Source organism: Zalophus californianus, chromosome 10 (assembly GCF_009762305.2).
Source record: "Zalophus californianus isolate mZalCal1 chromosome 10, mZalCal1.pri.v2, whole genome shotgun sequence".
Lineage (NCBI taxonomy): Eukaryota > Metazoa > Chordata > Mammalia > Carnivora > Otariidae > Zalophus > Zalophus californianus.
Window position 1 is genome coordinate 30,048,176 of NC_045604.1, and position 20,694 is coordinate 30,068,869.

The 20,694-nt window shown below is 39.2% G+C and overlaps 1 protein-coding gene across 11 annotated transcripts in view; it reads right to left on the minus strand.

Moving 5' to 3' along the window:
• NR5A2 (nuclear receptor subfamily 5 group A member 2) overlaps window positions 1–20,694 on the minus strand; it is a 134,711-nt gene that overhangs the window by 32,608 nt on the left and 81,409 nt on the right. Inside the window, exon 8 of one of the 11 annotated variants that reach the window (XM_027612076.2) lies at window positions 14,515–17,001. The exons of the other annotated variants lie outside the window; for them this stretch is intronic. Coding sequence (XP_027467877.1) covers window positions 16,979–17,001 — 23 coding nt within the window. The 3' untranslated portion in view covers window positions 14,515–16,978. Of the gene's footprint in view, window positions 1–14,514; window positions 17,002–20,694 lie in introns of those variants that run through there. 11 annotated transcript variants of the gene reach the window in all.

Below are 20,694 nucleotides of genomic sequence, written 5' to 3' on the forward strand. Positions count from 1 at the left end.
CCAACTAAACTATCATTCAAGATGAGGCAAAATTGTAATCATTTTCATACAAATAAAGAACGGTTTAGCAGTAAACAGATCAAACTCACCTCTTAAAAAGCAGATTATTAACATGCACTTGTCATACTGCTAAACAAATGCATTCTTGGGCACTGACCCCAGAGAAATGAAAACTTACATTCATACAAAAACCTGTACATGATCTTCGTAGAACCTTTATTTGTAATAGCCCCAACTAGGAACAACCCAACTGTTCTTCAACAAATGACGAGTTTAACAAACTGTAGGACATCTGTACTATGGAATACAATACAGCCACGAAAAGTAGCAAACTACTGATATACTCAGGGAAGGATCTCAAGGGAATACTGTTGAGAGAAAAAAGCCAGTTCTAAAAGGTTACAAGCTGTATAATTATATTTATATAATGTTCTTGAAATATCAAAATTCCAGAGATGGGGAACAGATTAGTGATTGCCAGGGGTTAAGAAAGGAGAAGAAGCCTGGTGCGGCTATAAGGAGACAGTGCCAAGGAGCCTTGTGGTGACAGAAGAATTCTGTATCTTAATTGTGTTGGTAGCTATACAAATCTATACATGTCATAAAATTGCAAGAACCACACACAAACATAAACACACAAATGAGTGCACGTAAAACTGGTCATATTAGCAAACTGAATAATGAGTAAGCTCTATGGACTAGACCAATATCATTTTCCTGGTTTTTATATTGACTATAGTTATCTAAGACATTACCATTGGGGAAACTGGATGAAAGGAATGTGGGACCTCCTTGTACTACTTTTCTTTTTTTGCAATTTGCTGTAAGTCTATAATGATGTCAAAATTAGAAGTTAAAAAAGAGATTACAGACTGGATTTAAAAAAAACCCACACAAAGTCTAGTCATATGCTGCTTATAGAAAACCCACAAGAAACACAAGAAACTCTACTGAATCAAATAAATAGCTGAAAATAAAGAGATCAGAAAAAAATGCCAATATTAATTTCAAAAATCTGTTAAAACTCTCTTAATTTCAGACAAAGCAGATTTTAACACAAGAGAATTAAAAGGAAAAAGAGACACTATAGTTATATAAGAAATAATCCACCAAGAAGATATTACATTATCAAGAATAATATAAGTAAATAAAACTTGGCACCTAACAGAGATTGTGTTTTTTAGTACATATGCCACATTTATGAAAATCAACTAAAGATAACATCAAAAAGGAAGTTCTAACATGATTATTTCAAAGAATCAATAATATGCACAGCCTTATAATGTAATTAATGTAGAATCCAAAAATTAAGATAGTCTAAATGCCCATTTGTTTAGAAAATTTAAAACCCACCATTAAATGAATCATGGGCCAAAAAAACAGATCACAATAGAGATCACAGAATATTTAGAACTGAATATAGGATCACGAGATAGGTTTGTTCAGGTTGTGAACCACACATTGCTAAGGGATGACTGACAAGAGACTATGATGCCCATGGTGTCCCCTAGAGTTTTGTAGAGTGATATGCATAAACCGGCAGCAGCATTGCCATGTCACAGAAAATTTCCCACATCAAAACTTCTGCAGATACAACTACAGTGGTGCCAAGTGGCAGCTGTCGTTAACACTAAATGTTTTCATGAAAAATAACTAAAATGTGTGACTGAATATCGACTAAAAGAATTTTCAGCTCAAGAAGCTAGAATGAGAGGGTGCCTGGGTGGCTCAGTTGGTTAAGCGACTGCCTCCGGCTCAGGTCATGATCCTGGAGTCCCGGGATCGAGTCCCGCATGGGGCTCCCTGCTCGGCAGGGAGTCTGCTTCTCCCTCTGACCCTCCCCCCTCTCATGTGCTCTCTCTCATTCTTCTCTCTCTTTCAAATAAATAAATAAAACCTTAAAAAAAAAAGCTAGAATGAGAACAGCAAAGTGATAAAGATAAGAGCAGCATTTATTGAAATTAAAGGCAAAGAAAATAGTAAAGGATCACCAAGGTTAATAGCTTTTTATTTAAAAAGAAGGCTAATACAACGGACAAAACTTTTCAAAGTAGTGAGAATTTAGAATTCCCATTAAAGATTAGAATAAGGTGTCAACAAAACCAAAAGACAACCCACAGAATGAGAGAAGATATTTGCAAATGACATATCAGATAAAGGGCTAATATCCAAAATCTATAAAGAACTTATCAAACTCAACATCCAAAGAACAAATAATCCAATCAAGAAATGGGCAGAAGACATGAACAGACATTTCTGCAAAGTAGACATCCAAATGGCCAACAGACACATGAAGAAGTGCACAACAATACTCAGCATCAAGGAAATACAAATCAAAACCTCAATGAGATACCACCTCACACCAGTCAGAATGGCTAAAATTAACAAGTCAGGAAACGACAGATGTTGGTGGGGATGCAGAGAAAGGGGAACCCTCCTACACTGTTGGTGGGAATGCAAGCTGGTGCAGCCACTCTGGAAAACAGTAGAGAGGTTCCTTAAAAAGTTGAAAATAGAGCTACCCTACGACCCAGCAACTGCACTACTGGGTATTTACCCCAAAGATACAAATGCAGCAATCTGAAGGGGCACGTCCAACCCAATGTTTATAGCAGCAATGTCCACAATAGCCAAACTATGGAAACAGCCTAGATGTCCATCAACAGATGAGTGGGTAAAGAAGATGTGGTATATATATATATATATACAATGGAATATTATGCAGCCATCAGAAAGTGAAATTTTGCCATTTGCAACAACGTGGATAGAACTAGAGGGTATGACGCTAAGCGAAATAAGTCAATCAGAGAAAGACAATTATCACATGATCTCATTGATATGAGGAATTTGAGAAACAAGACAGAAGATCATAGGGGAAGGGAGGGAAAAATGAAACAAGATGAAACCAAAGAGGGAGACAAACCATAAGAGACTCTTAATCTCAGGAAACAAACTGAAGGTTGCTGGAGTGGAGGGGGGTGGCAGGGATGGGGTGCCTGGGTGATGGATATTGGAGAGGGTATGTACTATGGTGAGCGCTGTTAATTGTGTAAGACTGATGAATCACAGACCTGTACCCCTGAAACAAATAATACATTATATGTTAATAAAAAATAAACAAATAAATAGATTAGAATAAGGCAAGAGTGCTTGTTATCACTGCTTCAAGTCAATACTGTCTAGTCAATAAAATAAGACAGGCAAAGGAAATCAGAAGGAAAAAGATAAATCTGTATTTGCAGACTATGATTGTCTATATAGAAAGCCCAAGATAAACTAGTTCAAATGAGAGAATTCAGCAAGTTCGTTAACACAAGTTCAATATATATATTTAAAAATACATATATTTAGGCCTGGGGTGCAGATCTGTATGGGTCGTGTCTTACAGTCTGGATTCCTTCTTGGTGTCTGCGATTCAGTTGTGCGAAATATGAATTGGCAAGTAAGGTCAACATTCAGACCTACAGCAAGATGAGATGATGAAAAATCTTTACAGCCAGTTGGGCCTGTGGTTGCCCAGTGGCCTCGTGCTGAGCAACCTCAAGGGGAGGAGCCACCGACTGAGCGTCAGGATATTTATACCTGATCAAGAGAAAAAAGAAGGAGCATCTGTGGTTCAAGGGCCTGCCCCAGAACCTAATCAAAAAGAACTGGCTGGTGAAAAGACTGGGTGTGAGTGTGGAGATGGTCCTGCTGTCAAAGGGAGGGGACTTGCAAATCTAGAGCCCCTTAAGATGCCAGAGACAGGCAAATGGAAACCACAGGTTTAAACGAAGACAAACTGAAGCCACGTGGGCAGTTCTTGTGTTGAAGAGTGGCTAAAATTCTCTCAATAAAGTTTTGTTCTTGTGTTGAAGAGTGGCTAAAATTCTCAATAGTTTTGCAGTTTTGTCCAAAAAAACCCCACATATACTTAAAAATCAGTTACATGTGTATTAACCAATTAGAAAATGTAATAGATAAAAGTCTGCACTCACAATAACAAATTCTATAGAGTAACCAAAATAAATCAACAACAAAGGATACCTCTGGGAGAAAATGACAAGGCATTATTGAAGAAGCTATACCAAAGCACACATGACTAAAGGAAAGACAAACTGTGTTCATGGATGGAAGAACTCAATTCTATGAAGATAATAGTGCTCCCCAAACTAATCTCTAAATACGATGCAAATCTATTCAAAGCTCATTTAGGTCCTTTCTAGAATTACAGCAAGCCAGTCCTAAAGTTCATATGGAAAAACAAAAGCACAAAAATAATGAAAGACTATCCTGAAATACAAAGTGGAGCTACTGCTCAACCAGATATCAAGATTTATAATAAGAATACTTAAAACAAGTGGAATTAGCACGGTGATAATCAAATGACAAATGGAACAAAATAGTCCAAGAAGGGACCCACCCATATATAGATCGTGAGTATATAAGAAATGTGGCATTAAAAATAGTAGGAAAGACAAGCTATTTAATAAACTGTGTTGAGACAATTGACTACTTGTGAGGAAAATAAGACAAAATAAAATAAAAACCAGATCTCTACCTCATATTATACATAAAAATAAATTCTTGGCACATTAAAGACCCAAATTTGAAAAGCAACATTTTAATATATTTGAAAAAAACCTACAGGAGGATCTATTTTATGATCTCAAAGATAAGGAAGGATTCTTAAAGAAGCTACAAATGTAAAATAAGTAAGTCCTGGCGATACAATGAGCAGCATGGTAATACACTTAATAATGCTGTATTGTGTATGTGAAAACTGCTAAGAGAATAGATTTTGAAAGTTCTCATTATAAGAAAAAAATTGTAACTATGTATGGTGATGGATGTTAACTGGACTTATGGTGATCATTTTGCAATATATACATATACCAAATCATTATGTTGTGCACCTGAAACTAGTATTATCTCAATAAAAAAAGGCTACAAGAAGCAATAAATAAAGAGGAAAATATTGATAAATGTGTCTACTTCTGTGATAGAAAAGATACATAAGTAAAATGTTAAAGAGTTAAGCATCTGCCTTCGGCTCAGGTCATGATCCCAGGGTCCTGGGATGGAGCCCCACGTTGGGCTCCCTGCTCAGCAGGGAGTCTGCTTCTCCCTCTGCCCCACCCCCCTTGTGCATGCATATGTTCTCTCTCTCCCTCAAATAAATAAAATCTTTAAAAAATAAAAATAAATAAAATGAAATGAAAATCTAGTTATCTTTTCTATTTACCTGCCTACCTACCTACCTATTTACCTATCTATTGAAGAGGTCCCTTCAAATCAATAGGAAAGACATATATCCCACTGGGGAAAGGACATGAATAGGTACTTCAGAGAAACAAACAAAAAAAATCTGTAATTTCAATGGTAATCAGAATGCAAATTAAGACAGAATAATGACAAATTAATTATAGTTTTGATGATGATATTGGGAACTCTCAGTTACTGTGGACAGGAAAGTAATTTGGTACAGTTCTCCTTGGAGAACAATTTGGCTATTTCTTGAATTAAAAAGGAGCTCCCAGAAATGTATGTACAGGAAGACATGTAGAAAAATGTTCCCTCAGTGTTGTTAATAATAAATATCCATCCACTGGAGAATGAATCAATAAATTGTGGGGTTCATCATATAATGAAATACTATGGATCAGTGAAAATGATGATGATCCGGGCTCTGGATTTCTTAAGGATTTCAGAGCTACATTAATCAAAACAGAAATCTGGAAAACATAATGTGGAGCAAAAAAGGTAAATTAAGACGTCTTTCAATCCTAAAAAGGCTTATTCTCATGTAAAGTAAGTTTCTGCAGCTACCTTTTTGAAAGAGGAAGTTCCTTGAAGTTATAATTAGAAATGATACTGTTACAGTATTCATGGACCCTGATCCCTTTTGATATGAGTGTTCCTGGAGAAATGCCAGCACATGTGGTTATCCAATTTCTCCTTCAATTTCTTGTGGCAAGGAATAATAACAACTTCTTAAATAATTTTAAAAGAAATTGCTAATACTAAAACTCCATCCAGACCATTGAGTATCAAGAACATACTAAAGATGACATGCTGAAAACTTTTATTTTGATATTCTTATAATACTTAAAAACATGCACAAATTCATTTTTAAATTTGTTCGGTTTCCTGTTCTTTCACTATACTAAGCCTAGTCCTTTGAGTTTGAAGTTATAAGAATTAAAAAATGGAAAATCTGTTAATAATCCAGGCTAAGAATCTCTGATAAGTTATCAGATTCTGTTCACAATAAAGTTTTGTAAGAAGATAAGAAATTGGACACCAGATGCTTCTTCACATTAAAAAGAAAATCTGCACAGAGTCAGCATGAACAATAAGTACCCTATAATTTCAACAGTGCTTCTGACTTTGCAGTGATAAAACTTGCAATCCCATTCCTAAAGCTGGCAAATAGAAAGCAGGGATGAAACCACACTTGGCAGTCTTGAGTGGGATGTTGGTGAGGGGTTACTGCTAACCATTAAGAAGAGGCTTTCAAGAAAGATCTAGAAAGATCAGATTTCCTCCAAATTCCTAACAGGTCTACTTAGAATGGGTTGTCTTCATCATAAATGCCAAGCACTAGTACAGTGCTTTACGGTTTATAGACTTAATCATTTCATCGAAAAAGCGTGATATTCACACTAAGTGATTAGTGGAGAATATCTGGACTTTGGAGACTGAAGTGTGTACTATTTTCTAGCTGGGGGATTCCATGTAGGTGTTTGACTTCTCTGTTTTCAGAGACGGGGAGTAAAATAGGAACAGCTAACTGCTTGTCTAAGGTTTGCACTATGAGGATGAGAAACAAAATGTATAAGATGCTCTGCTCATAGAAGACAATAAGAGGTAGCTATTAAAATGGAACACATTAATTAAGCAAGTATTATATTGATGGGGTGGCCTGGGTGGTTCAGTCATTAAGCATCTGCCCTTGGCTTAGGTCATGATCCCAGGTCCCGCATCGGGCTCCCTGCTTGGCAGGAAGCCTGCTTCTCCCTCTCCCACTCCCCCTGCTTGTGTTCCCTCTCTTGCTGTGTCTCTCTCTGTCAAATAAATAAATACAATCTTTAAAAAAAAAAAAGCAAGTATTGTATTGGTTTGTTTTAAAGTATTGCTTTTAATATAAACTATATATATTCGAGGCATGGTGCTAAATGCTAGGATTACAGAATGAAGACAGACCTGGCATTCTGGTTGTGGGACATACAAACAATTACAAAATAACAGAAGTGGAGATCTGTGTTAAGAAGCGATAGGAAGTCAGAGGAAGTGTGAGTCTGTCTGTGAAGACGTCTTAGGGAAGGTTATCTTGAACTGAGACATGAAGGACGCACCTCACACAAATAGCCTGCAAGATAGATACAGGAGTCCACATTTTGTAGCCAAGGCAGCTCAAACTCATAGTAGACTTGCACGTTGTTATGAACTAGGGATGCTGCTGACATCGGCCAAGCCCTCCCCATGCCTGTTATTCTGCTTCTAGGTGGTAGAGCCCAGAACTCTGGATTTCAAAGTTCCACATCTTTGAACTGTGTTTTAAACCATGCACAAGTTCACATTTGTCTTCACTCCTTCCACCTCCTTAGTCCCTTGAATTTGAATCTAGTAATATGAAGAAGAGGAGAATCTGCTAATATTATTATTATTATTATACAATTACTATTAGTAATTATTAAGGCATTATATTTTGCTAAAAGTGTGTTAAATAAAGTACAAAGTTAATTTCTCTAAATGTTTTCAGTTCTCAAATTCCAACTGTTTCCTTAGAAGATTAAATTACCTAGGACTTTAGTTCCAAAAGAAGTAGTCAGCTCCTCTAAGTGAAATCTTCTGTTGTGTATGTTTGAAGTCATAATTTCTATTTAACCATTTGATTTAGAGACTGTATTAATCTGAAATAAAAATTTCAACTTTTTTTTAGGTAAAGTTAACTATAGAATATTTACAATTCCAGAAAATTAGAGGGAAAAAGTTGAGGAATTTCCTGGCATAAGCATTCCCCAGGAGCATGTGTCCACCTGGTCACTCCACTTTTTCAGATCATCATTATCTAGAACCTCACCAGCCTAGAAAGAGGACTAATTATTTATCATTTGACTTTGGTTTGATCTTGGGATTCGCAGTAGATGAAATAAAAGGAAGTGGCTTGAGTTTGCTTCCTCTGACATATTTCAAGATATGAAAGGTAATAATGGCTCTTTTTGTTAGTAGATCAAAGATTTTCAACAATGGCTTGTACTGAATTAATACAGCAGTTATTGCTGACACGAGGAAGGCCTTTTTCACATAATCTGTACAAGTTAGATTATAATCGAGAAGAGGCATTTTCCAATACGGGACCCTCACTTATGGGACTTTAGCTGATGTAAACACAGATGCTTTGAATGATAATTTACTGATAATGTGTCCGATGTGTTGCTAAGTTCTTCACGGTGATTACTGCATTTAACCTCTCTCAACAATCTTTTAGGAAGATCATTATTTCAATGGTACCGATGGGAAAACTGAGATGAAGTTGCCTAAGGATGCAAATAGAAAAAAAAAAAAAAGCCAAGTTCAAACCTGCATTCTTTAACCACTAAGCCATACCACCTCAGGAAACTAGTTCTGAATGCCTCCCGTTTTCCTCTCTTGCTACTTCATGTATTATTCTTCCAGACCCAAACCCTAAGCCTTTCTTGCCTGTGTGGTATGGAGTGACAAGTCTGGAATCAGAAAACTTGGCTTGGAGCATGGGCTCAGACTCCCACCCATTCCTTGGGCATGATAGCCAAGTTCTGAATCTAGTCATGTTCCGTAAAATTACAATACTTTTTAATATTATACGTAAAAAGGGCTTTCTAAATAAAAAATTTTTGCTCGTAAATCGGAGACTGGTGGTTGCAGGGGTGGGGACAGGCGGATGGAAAGTCATTGTTTAATGGGTGCCGTTTCAATGCTGGAAGATGAAAGAAATACTAGAGATGGATGACGGTGATGGCTGCAAAACAATGCGAATGTACTTAGTGCCACTAAACTGTACACTTAAAAATGGCTAAAACGGTGTATTTTGTGTTTATATATTTTACTACAATTTTTAAAAATTAATGAAAAAAATTTTAGAAAAAGAAGTCCTACATAGATAATAATACTGGTATAACAGTCATTTTTCTCTTAGGACAAATAGTAGAGAGAAGGGATTATTTCAGGTGTGCTATCAATTCTTATTTCTTATTCTTATTTATTCCAAGACAGGAATACACCACTAGAATGTGGCCATGCCCCACAGGGATTAGGCAGAACTGTCCAAGTTGGGGTCAGCATTGTCACCCAGGTCACACTGACCTTTACGGATGTCACAGAGCTCCCTGTCCCCCCAGCGAGCTGGGAGAATCAAAGTGTGAGCAACTGTGGGCCGTCTCCCTCCACAAAGTTCAAGGTGCCCAGACACAGCATGCACAACAGAGCCCTGATGCAATAAAAGGTAATGTGCAGGGGCGCCTGGGTGGCTAAGTCATTAGACTTCTGCCTTCGGCTCAGGTCATGATCCCAAGGGCCTGGGATCGAGCCCGCATCGGGCTCCCTGCTCAGCGGGAAGCCTGCTTCTCCCTCTCCCACTCCCCCTGCTTGTGTTCTCTCTCTCTCGCTGTGTCTCTCTGTCAAGTAAATAAATAAAATCTTAAAAAAAAAAAAAAAAAAGGTGGGCGCCTGGGTGGCTCAGTCGTTAAGCGTCTGCCTTCAGCTCAGGTCATGATCCCAGGGTCCTGGGATCGAGCCCACATTGGGCTCCCTGCTCAGCGGGAAGCCTGCTTCTCCCTCTCCCACTCCCCCTGCTTGTGTTCCCTCTCTCCCTGTGTCTCTCCCTGTAAAATAAATAAAATCTTAAAAAAAAAAAAAAGGTAATGTGCATGCTTTGCTCTTCTGAGAAATTATTTTTATGCGTCACAATGATAACATGTTGAAGATTTAGTTAAGAAGGATGCCCCCCAAACTAGTAATTTTGAATATAATGCACAAGTGGGATTTCAGTATTAAAACTTCAGTATGACTATTTCAGTACTGAAACCCATGTCTGTGCTTTTTTCCCATATCTGGAGTCTAAAACTTTCAGTGCAAGGCCCAACTCTTGAGTAACTGTGCATGAGTCACTCAACGTCTGTTAGTCTCGATTTCCTTATTCAGAAGTGCGAGGTGGTTGGACACGTGGCGGGTTCTTTTCTAGGTACAATTCTAGGATTTGGTGTCCATTCAGGGATGAGGCCAAAGTTTCTGTCAAAAATCTGGGTAGCCCAGGGTGTGGGGGTTAGGTACGGTATCTCCTGCTGAGGCTCCTGGTGACCCCGTGCACCTCCTGGTGTCCCACCTCTTCTCATGCGCCTTATCACCGTCAGATTTGTGTAACGTGAGGATGGAGAAGGGTTTTCCCCCCCCCCGCAAAGATTGTTTTATGTTTAAGTAATCTCTACACCCAACGTGGGGCTCGAACTTACATCCCAGAGATCAAGCATCCCACGCTCTACTGACTGAGTGAGCCAGGTGTCCTAAGAAAGGCTTTTTCACTGACAAAAAGGGACGGATGGGACTAATGTGTGTGTGGAGCATGCACTGGTTCAGGGGAAAGAGGGAAGAGAACAGGAAGGAAGAGAAGGGGAGCAGTGGCCAGGGCATCATGCAGTGTTTCAGACTCTCCACTTGATACACTATACCTTTTTCACAAGTGTCCCCTGGGTCCAAAGTGTGGTTCTGTACCATACCGAGGAGTCTCCTTCTCTTTGGAAAGACCACGCTGCCCATTCATACCCTGGCTAGTACACCAGCTTTGCCCCATAGTAGATACTCAATATGTGTTGTCGAATTCACTATTTCAAACTGACGAAAGGCCTTTAAACTTCCTATTTGTTCACGATTCCAGGCCTGAATTGGTCTGCTTGGAATTTAACCCTCTCAACCAAACATGGCCAGAACTCAAGATTGGACTCACTGGATGCCAGCAGTAAGCTAGAAAGAAGGTGTAACGAATTCCTCAGAAGTGAGTCACTGAGGGACTCCACTCTAGAAAAACACCCTGAGGCCCCGGGGTGTCCAGTTCACTATCATGTGGGATCTGCGTGGACCACGTTAACCAACTAGCCTCTCCTGAGCATGGCCTAGTACAGCCACTTCGTTCTGCAGTTTTTAACAGGGCGGTCGGCACTGCTGAAGCAAGAAAGGCGTCCAGCCGAGCAGGCAGCATTCACGTCATTTCCCTTGTTGGCTAGTCCCGGTTTGCCAGGCCAATACATCTCTGAAAAATCATCTCACTAAATAGCACTAGTTAGCAAAATGACAATATTAGTATTAACAACTAAGAAATAATAAATATTTTTAAGCATAAGCTATTCAGAAGTATGCCTAAATAAATGCTATTTAGGCAATTATATTCTTGTGCCAACAGATAACAAATGATAATCACTTCTTCCATGGCTGTAAATACGTATTGATTAAGTTCAAACTTAGAACTCCAAAATGAATTATATCTGGTCATTGCTAAACTGCTTTGCTCACTGAAAGAAGAAAAAAAAGAAATCCACACGACACCTATTATACCGCATTTGATTAAGACAAGCATCAACTTTATGTGCCATTATTTGCTTCTGCCAAATCTCTATGGTGTAAATATTGAACAGTGGCATCCCTTGAATGCTAATCAATCTTTTCTGAATTTCAAATGATTACATAAATTTTAGGAAATGCTTATTTGCCAGCATTACCCTCAGCTGCATATATATCAGCTATGCATAGTTATTTGACAAGTGTCTAGTGAGTGTTTTTCTAAATTAGAATATCATATATGAGAAGGTAAAAGCCGAGACTGAACGCTAATTTTAAGAAGAACCCTGGGATACCTCTTTTGCTTCTCTGACTTGATGAGGAACCATTTAACCAGTGCACTTGGGTGAAGATGTGAGAGGAACGCACTGCAACACCGGGCAGGCCAGTCGGCGAGGGTCCGTGTGAGTGTGCACACACGCACATGTGTAGGGAGAGGAGCCTCTGCAGTATGTGATGTGGGTGTTTGATCGTATGTAGAGGAAGGCTATCATAAAGCAAATACTGTGACCAACCTCAGCAAGGACAAATACCACATAATGGGAAGACTGGTTTTTGCTGTTTGAAGACCACGTAAATAGAATCTTAGGATATGCAGACTTGCCCTTGCTTCAAAACGGAATATTCAGACATACCCTGTGATGTGCACAAATATAAGTCGGTACAAGTTTTCCACCCTTCTGAAGTTTTTCTGACACTTCTGGAGGGAGGCGGTCAACAAAGGACTGGGAACTGGCTCTCCTATTTCACTTGTCTAGGTTGGCTGTAGGTTTGCTTTATAGCAAACCATACCTGTGGCCTCATTCTCTGATTTATACAGTGACTAGTCCCTTTTGCTTTAGGCACTGCAAACACAGAGTTTAATCAATGTGATCAAATTTCTCTGCTGGATTTGGAAACCTCTTTTATTAACCGGACTGAATGTTACAAAAAAGGAAAAGGCAAATTCATTTTCCCCTTTGTTCCTGTTGCTTTGCTTAGAACTGTGCTTTCTTCTGCCACCCCCACCCCTTACACAAACGGGGACACTTAGTCTGATGGCAAAAAAACTCAGAGCCAGCGTGCTGCTGGGCCCCTGGAGAACTGGGCAAAAAAATTTACCCTTTCTTTTTGCAACACCTTACATTTCCTTCTCCCACGGGGTGTTGTAGGACATTTCCGGGATACTCTGGAAGCGCCGAGGGGAAGGAGCACCCAGACGCCAACCGTGACCCCATGCACACTCCCTCTAGGGGTTTGGCTCAGGAATGGTGGGTGCAGGAGTCCAGAGCCCAGCCCGAGGCACGACAACTTTTCTTTCTCAGGACCACCTCATAACTAGTCAATCATCAGGTGATCCTGCAAAACTCTTTCTTCAGCACAGGAGGTGTGATTTTGAAAAACCTCATCATGATTTACACTGCAAAGCCATGCCAACATCTGGACTTGGGTTCAAGGGTCTAACTGTAGTTTGAGCAACACAGTTTTCACACTCCTCTGCATGACTAGGATAGCCTTCCCCGGGGCAGCAAACAACCAAGCAGATGGGATGAGGTGGGTATGCACGGGAGAGGCTTTTCTTAGCACAGGACTGAACACACCAGCCTTGGTGGAGCTTCATAATAGTCTTTCTCACTGAGCAAAAAAAGCAAGGAGTCTTCCTTCCAGGGGTCCTGCCTGAACTGCCGTGCTTTCTGGCTGTGCGAACACAGAAACTTCTATGCCACACTTCATGACTGCATGCTTAGTATTCCTGCAGGTCCCGGCTGTCTCTCATTAAGTGAGATGTAAGATCAATAGTTGCTGTGCAACGCTTTGCCCATGTATAAAGCCTTCATTTTTCAAACGAGGTGTATATGTATGCCAGTTCTCACAGTGATGAGAGTTCCCATATGGGACTCTTTGTGATCAAGTCTTAAGCTATGCACAGAGGTGCTAACTTGGGCTTGGGTCACATGAAACCCATCTCCCTGTTGGCATTTTGCCTTACCAACTGCTCTGCAGGAGGCTTTAAGAAAAAAAAGATTTATTTATTTTATTTGAGAGAAGAGGTGGGAAGCATAGAGAGGGAAAGAGTCTTAGCAGACTCTGTGCTGAGCACAGAGCCCCACACTGGCTCGACCTCACGATATACCAAGATCATGACTTGGCCAGGTCGACACTGAAAGCCAGGGGGAGAAATGATATTCTTAGGAAAGGGAAAACAAGGGATAGATCTTTATTTAAATAGCAAAGCAGAATTACTAGTAAAAGTTAAAATAAAGAAAAGAATACCTATTATATCAAAAACTAAGCCTACTGGAAAGCTAATCGTGGAAAATAAATTTCGTCACCTAAAGACTAAACTCCACATTTTCCAGCTAGTGAACATGGTGCAAATTTTATTTACTATTAACAATGTCAACATCAAAATGCACGAGCAGAGTTATGGTGGGGCCCCTGGGCAGAGTGGGAAGTTCTACCTGAAGGCAGAATTTCCTAATTCTCCCCACCAAGGAGTTTTATCTCCTCAACTTTATAGACCCCTTCGGTTCATCTTTTTCTACTGTAGAGTTTTTAATACCAATGACCACCAAAGAGGAAGAGGTTACTTTCGTTCATTTTCTCCTTTTAACATTACAAGGAGCCCAAATAGATGATAAAATAGACGAGTAAGTAATAAAGGGCTTATGATCATTTAACTTTCCTAAAGTCCAGCAAATAATCCAAAGAAAATGCCAAACCTCAGGGCAACAATAAACTATAAGGAGGAATTCTTTGGAGAGGGAGGTACCAAGGTTATGAGGCAAACGCTTTCTACAAACTTCTTGAAGCCCTGAAAGCCAGAGTTCACATCATCATGAAACAAACAAACAAAAACAGTTGATGATTTATTTAGAAGCCAAGCGGAGGAAAAAGTTTTATAATTAGTTAGTATATTCAATGAAGATTGGAAATTCATATAAAGCAGTTCCCTGTTTGGTTTTCTTTTTCTTCCATATTCCTCAGGTAATTGTCCTAATTCTCTACATCATTTTGTCCATATAGAAGGTGACTTAGTATGTATGTAGTATTTTAAAAATATTGGTTGATGAGTTCAAATGTCTCTGAAGAAGACAATGTGCTGTAGCAGAGAAAACACAGCCTAACATTTGGGGATGTTAGTTCTAGACATGGCTCTGACCTAAAATGTTGGATATATTACCTAGTTTTTACAACTACCAAGTGAGAGAAACGATCTCTTAGGTCCTTCTTTCTGTAAGAGAGAAACTAAGTGATTTACCCACCTGAAGATGTTTTATTAACACTACTGGAGAAAAGCATTTCTGCCACTTCCTTCTACGGCTCATTTTGGTATTGGACACTGAGTGTCTCAATTCAAATGGAACCTAAATACTGATCATCAGTACTTAATTCCATTCATTATTTCATTCACAAAGGAAGAGTCTATTTAGTCTCTTTTTTCCTTATAAGAATTCCTTTCATAATATGAAGACATAACCTTACTTTCTAAAGTGAAAAAGATGTCAAATTCTCTAAGATTTATCCACAGGTATTTGCTAGCCTCTCATTCTTCAAATTTTGTGCCTGTATTTTTGTTGTTATTATTACTAATTTTTCCAGTTCCCATTACTTTTTTTTTTTTATCTTTGAAGTTGGAAACAAAAGCCTTCTTTCATGAATGCAATAAATATTTCTTAAAAACTTATATATGTCAGGTGGCATGCTAGGAGCAAAATAGATATACTTCCTGTGTTCATGGACATTCTAGTTTATTAATCTGATAGATTAAAAGCCTTTGCTTCATGAGTAGTACCAGAACAACCGAACAACCGTACTAAGTGTAAGCCTTAGATATTCAAAGTAGCCACAACAGACACGGGGAAAAATGCTTTGTTCATTTTCTCCTTCCAAATCATGATTTCAAAGGTCTTTTAAGGTCTGAAAATGTTATTCATCCATTTTCAAAACCCTTTACAATTTGTGGGTCAAGTCACAAATATACTGTTTTATCCTGGGACATTTCACCAATTGCTTGGATGGTAACTGACATTAGAGATGATGTGTGTCACTCTTTTAAAGTAAAGGAGTTGTGGTCTGACACTAAAGAATGCCTGAACCAAACCTGGAGATGAATCAAACAACCGTGCAGCCAGCTTTGTTCTTGACCTACGCCCGCTGCACTTTCCGTGCTTCTCTATCGAGAAGGCTCGGGTAGCATTTTAGGTGAGGGCATCTAATGGGCGGTAACTCTCCCAGGTGGGCCATTCCCCAAGGCAACCACAACCCATCTTCCCTGGGTCTGCCTCCATGAGGACGAATCTTGCCTGGGATGTGTGATGGTGTAATCAATGCTTCATTCAAAATTTGGAAATTTTGTGTGTGAAGCAAAGAGCTACCACGATGAACAAAGATATGGCTTTGTCCAGCCATTTCAGCATAGACAGGATTCCATCAATATCAAGAAGGAGTTGTACAATATTCCTTAACTACTGTTAACTGACATGGGCTGAAAGCCTATGATCTTGCATTTGCTTGGAACAGACATGCTTTTATCACCTAGTGTTAGCCATGAATATTCTTTCTAGTCTTTCTGCAAGTCAGCTTTCCCAAAGAGCTAATAAATGAACATCTCCCCTTATACATTGTGAGAATGCAAACTGATAATAGAAATAATTTAATTTTGAAGAGGTATCAGAGAGTTCTCTGAAGAAACTGGTCTCAGAAAACTAACCTGATGAGATAAGACGACCTCCTATCACATGTCACAAACCACTTTGGTAAAGCTTTGTTTTGAATTTAAAATTAAGTAAATCCATGTATGCATCTTTTTCACCAGTAATATTTTGTTAAGCCTCTGCTGTGTACCAAGCAATGTGCCATAGACCTGGGATACAGAGAAAAGTGAAGGACAATTTCTAACCCCACCTGAGACCCAGCTAGAGCATTGTCTGCAGAAGGCAGAGCAGAATCTTCCACTCCAGCCAGTGCGCTTAGAGAACCTACACTTGGGGCACATATTAGTTACTTTTTAGGCTGGGAAAATCCCCTCAAAGAGAATAACAATCTCTTTAACTCAGCAGAATACAAAACAGTGCTTTGAGAAACACTGGCTGGGCAAAGAAGAGAATAGTTTGCAACAAATCAAGGGCATTCATTAGGGAAAATAAGATGCAATATGCCTCTAGTATTTTCTCTTCCCACCTGGGATATAATAAGAGTCCAGCAGCATCCAGCAATTGAGTCTTGAGGCTAAGAAAATCCAAAGGCCAGAGTAACATCTTAGTTGGCACATTCTGATTACTTGTTGCTTTGAGCACTGAAGTCACAGTGATATTCCTGATGGGCATGAACATGTAACGGCACTATTCAGGATGCTGCGGTGGGAATCAGGATGCTGCGGTGGGAAACCAGGTGACTGCTTCCCAGTTCTGCATTTGTCTTCAGATCAAGTTTGTGGGAATTCTGCGTCTTTGGAACACATGCAATGATGACATTATTTGAGGGTCATGATTCCACAACTTCTATGAAATTTATTTCTGCATTTGGTGACAGACAGCAAATTTCCTTTCATCAGTCACTTTGATTCCTTTTTAGAAAGTGGGAGTACAAACCAATAGATAAACATAAAAAATTTTGTTTTATCTTCTCTTGGGTCATCAGGTTTAAATAGCCAATGTAGAGTATCTCCTCTTCTGCCAAGTTATCAATAGGCTCCAATTATGTTATCTCATAGTTAAGGAAAATTTTAAGAAATTATTTTATATATATATATAAAGTGTGTGTGTGTGTATATATATATATATATATATAAATATATATATATATATATAAATATAAATTTAACAGGATTTTAAGAAAACATTACTAGCAGACTGGGCCCCCAGAGGCTACTATATTATATAAAGAAATATTCTGAGAGAGAGAACATTTTTTACTTTTACTTCTTTTTTCAACCAGCTTAACTAATTGATGTCTGTTCCTGGATGCAATTTGAGGAAGAAAAAAAAGAAATCAGGCAGTGGAATGGAAAATTTTTAGTCTAACCATACATTTAAGTTAGCCCTGTCATTAGCTTTTCATGGAATCGGGAATCAGGAATCAGCTTTAGTGAAGAATGACTTTTAGGAGGAGGATGGTTTCTACGGGAATCTGATTTGGCTCAGCTAATCAGCTACTGCTCCTCTAGAGCTTTCTATTCTGGTTCAAGCACCCAGAAACCTGAGACTCATGCAGGCCTTCATCTTCCTAACTCTGTCACATGGTTGCATCCTATACCTTGTTCACGTCAGCGCATTCCTATCTCCATGAAGTATTAAAACCACCTCTGGGGCGCCTGGGTGGCTCAGTCGTTAAGCGTCTGCCTTCGGCTCAGGTCATGATCCCAGGGTCCTGGGATCGAGCCCCGCATCGGGCTCCCTGCTCGGCGGGAAGCCTGCTTTTCCCTCTCCCACTCCCCCTGCTTGTGTTCCTGCTCTCGCTGTGTCTCTCTGTCAAATAAATAAAATCTTTAAAAAAAAAAAAAAAACCACCTCTGAACACAAAGTTTCCAGCCTTGTTTGTCTCCAGTCCACTTTCCACATTACTACCAGAAAAGCAAATCAACTTAAATTAACCACACTTCACTCCTTTTTTAAAAGAATCCAGCTATACTTCCTAATTGCCTACAGAATGAAGATCATGGCACCTACTTCTGTTTACCATTGTATCCCCAGTGCCTACCTCAGCACCTGACACAGAAAAGTGCTCAGTAAGCATCTGTCGAATGCCTTAAGGACCTCCATGACCAGGCTCTTGACCACCCCTCCAGTCATAACTGAGGCTTCCCTCAAGCCATCTTGATCTCCTACTAGCTCTTGAATTCGTCTTGCTCTTTCTTGCCTTCATGCTTTTGCACCAGCCATTCTTCTGGCTTAGAATGTTTTACCTGCTAGGGCTCACATCCTACTTTCTCTCACCAGCTCCATGTGGTAAACGCGGTTTCATCTCCACCAAGAGAATACTGCTGCAGTCCTCTCTCAACGCAGCCCCTGACCTACGATCAGTGCTCATTTTTCCTCCAGGATCAGAGGCTGAAGGCTGAGCTGGGATCAGAACGTATCGGTTTTCAGACTTGGGGCGGGGTGTGTGTGTGTGTGTGTGTGTGTGTGTGTGTGCGCGCGCGTGTGTGAGTGTGTGTGTGTGTGTGTGCGTGCGCGCGCGCAAAGCTCATGAGGGTTTGAGACAGCAGGTATCAAATCTGGACTTGGGTTCAGCTTTCAAGGGTGGTTCTGCTATGATTTCATTCCCATTATAGGCAAAACAGTGTTTGGGGACTGGCCTGGGTACCCAAAGGTTAATTATCCACACACCTCAATAAAGCTGCCCAAAAAAGATTATTTATCATTGTTTTTCTGGGGGGAAATAGTTTCCATTTGCAAATTGGAAACTACCTGAAAGTTATTGCCAGTTACCATCTTCTTGCTTCTTTAAAAACAAACTCTTGAAAAAAAAATTTTTTGGTGAAAACTCTATCTACCTCTGATATGGAAGCCATGCTTTCTTTTTTTTTTTTCCTTAAACAACAGACAGGCGGAGTTTTAAGGAACACTAAGTTAGTTATTCCGTGGTCCCCAGACTCCTGACACAGTCAACACATTCAAATAAGAGAGTGTGTGGTTGAGGTTCTGGGAAATACCTGGCCCAATGGTTCAGGATGATAATTTGTGAGATTCAAAGATTGAAAGCACTTCAGAAGCACCACTCCAGCCCCTACTTCCTCAGTATTGGCAGAGAACCTAATAATTTTGAAAAATGATGAAAGAAGATAAAAGCGAGGAAAACGAAACATGGCCCATGGTTAATGTCTTTATCTTCAAATGTAATGCAGTTATTCAACTAATTTAAAATACCACTGAAGTGAGATGACTCTCTTTAAATATTTTATCACTAAGATGCAGTAAGATTCCTTAACATATATTACCACTTTTTCCATTTAATTACTGATCAAATGTGCTAGTTGAAAAGACTAAGATCTTGCCATACACCGGAATGATTTGTGAGACTAGAGCAAGCAGGCCTGTGCTATCTTCCTCTTGATTTTCTAAAAACTGTTCATGGGTAAAAGATGTTGACTCACTTGAATAGAACTTTCCTATTTATAGTGGTTAATACAGAAACCACACAGGATCCAGTCCTGGCACTGTAAACCTTTGAACACTACATCTATGAAATTCTGTTGTCTTTTTAAATTTTCAGTAACATTTCTCTTTGCTATACTTATCACATTTTCCAAAATATGAAAACGTTCTTCTTATTTTAAATGTTGACTACACGTGAAAAATTAACTCTGGTTCTATTACTTCAAACTATCCCTTTATTAGCAACAGTTGTGCAACGCTGTCAAGAGGAATTTTAAAGCGAAAGTACCAAATCTGGAGAGTAGACACATCTGTTTTACTTTGCAGTTTGTTTTATTGTTTTATTTCTTAGGCTATGAGTTCACAACTATCTTATAACTGAAGACTAAAGAAAAAACATATGTTGGTAAATCTGATTTCTGCATTTTTTTTCATTCAGGGGAAGTTGCCTCCCTCAGCTGTCTGCCAATAAGTAATAAATGGACTTGGCAAAAAGTTTATTTAAGTTGGCTTTATTAAGCCAAGAAAATACAGAAATCAAGTATGGGACAGGCAGAAAAATCTGTTCCTTTGAAGTCAATAAAAATCCATCTCCTTAATCCTTTTTTTATTCCAAGCAGTGGTGATTTTTCTCGACTGACTCACTGAGAACCTTGATTTAGCCAATCTGTCTTGCTTAGTTATCTTTCTTCTCCAAAGCTTTCCTAAAGAAGCATCCTTTCCCCTTGACAACCATCATCTTATATACTTGAATAGTGATGCATCTAGTTATAAACATTCTCTGGTTAATCCTGATCGAGACTTAAGAAACAGGTTTTTAATTACTACCCATATTTTACAATAAAAACAGCAATAGCTTGCAAGCTCTAACAAAAGGCACACAGAAATGATCAACAGCAGCAGGATGGCTACAATTTGATACCATATGTCTTTCCTAAGCCATCTCCATTCCACCTTCTGACACAGCCTTCTATGGCTTCTGCCTACTTACTCTTCATGTCCATTACAGGAGAAACTTCAGGACTCCCATGTAATAACTCCTTTT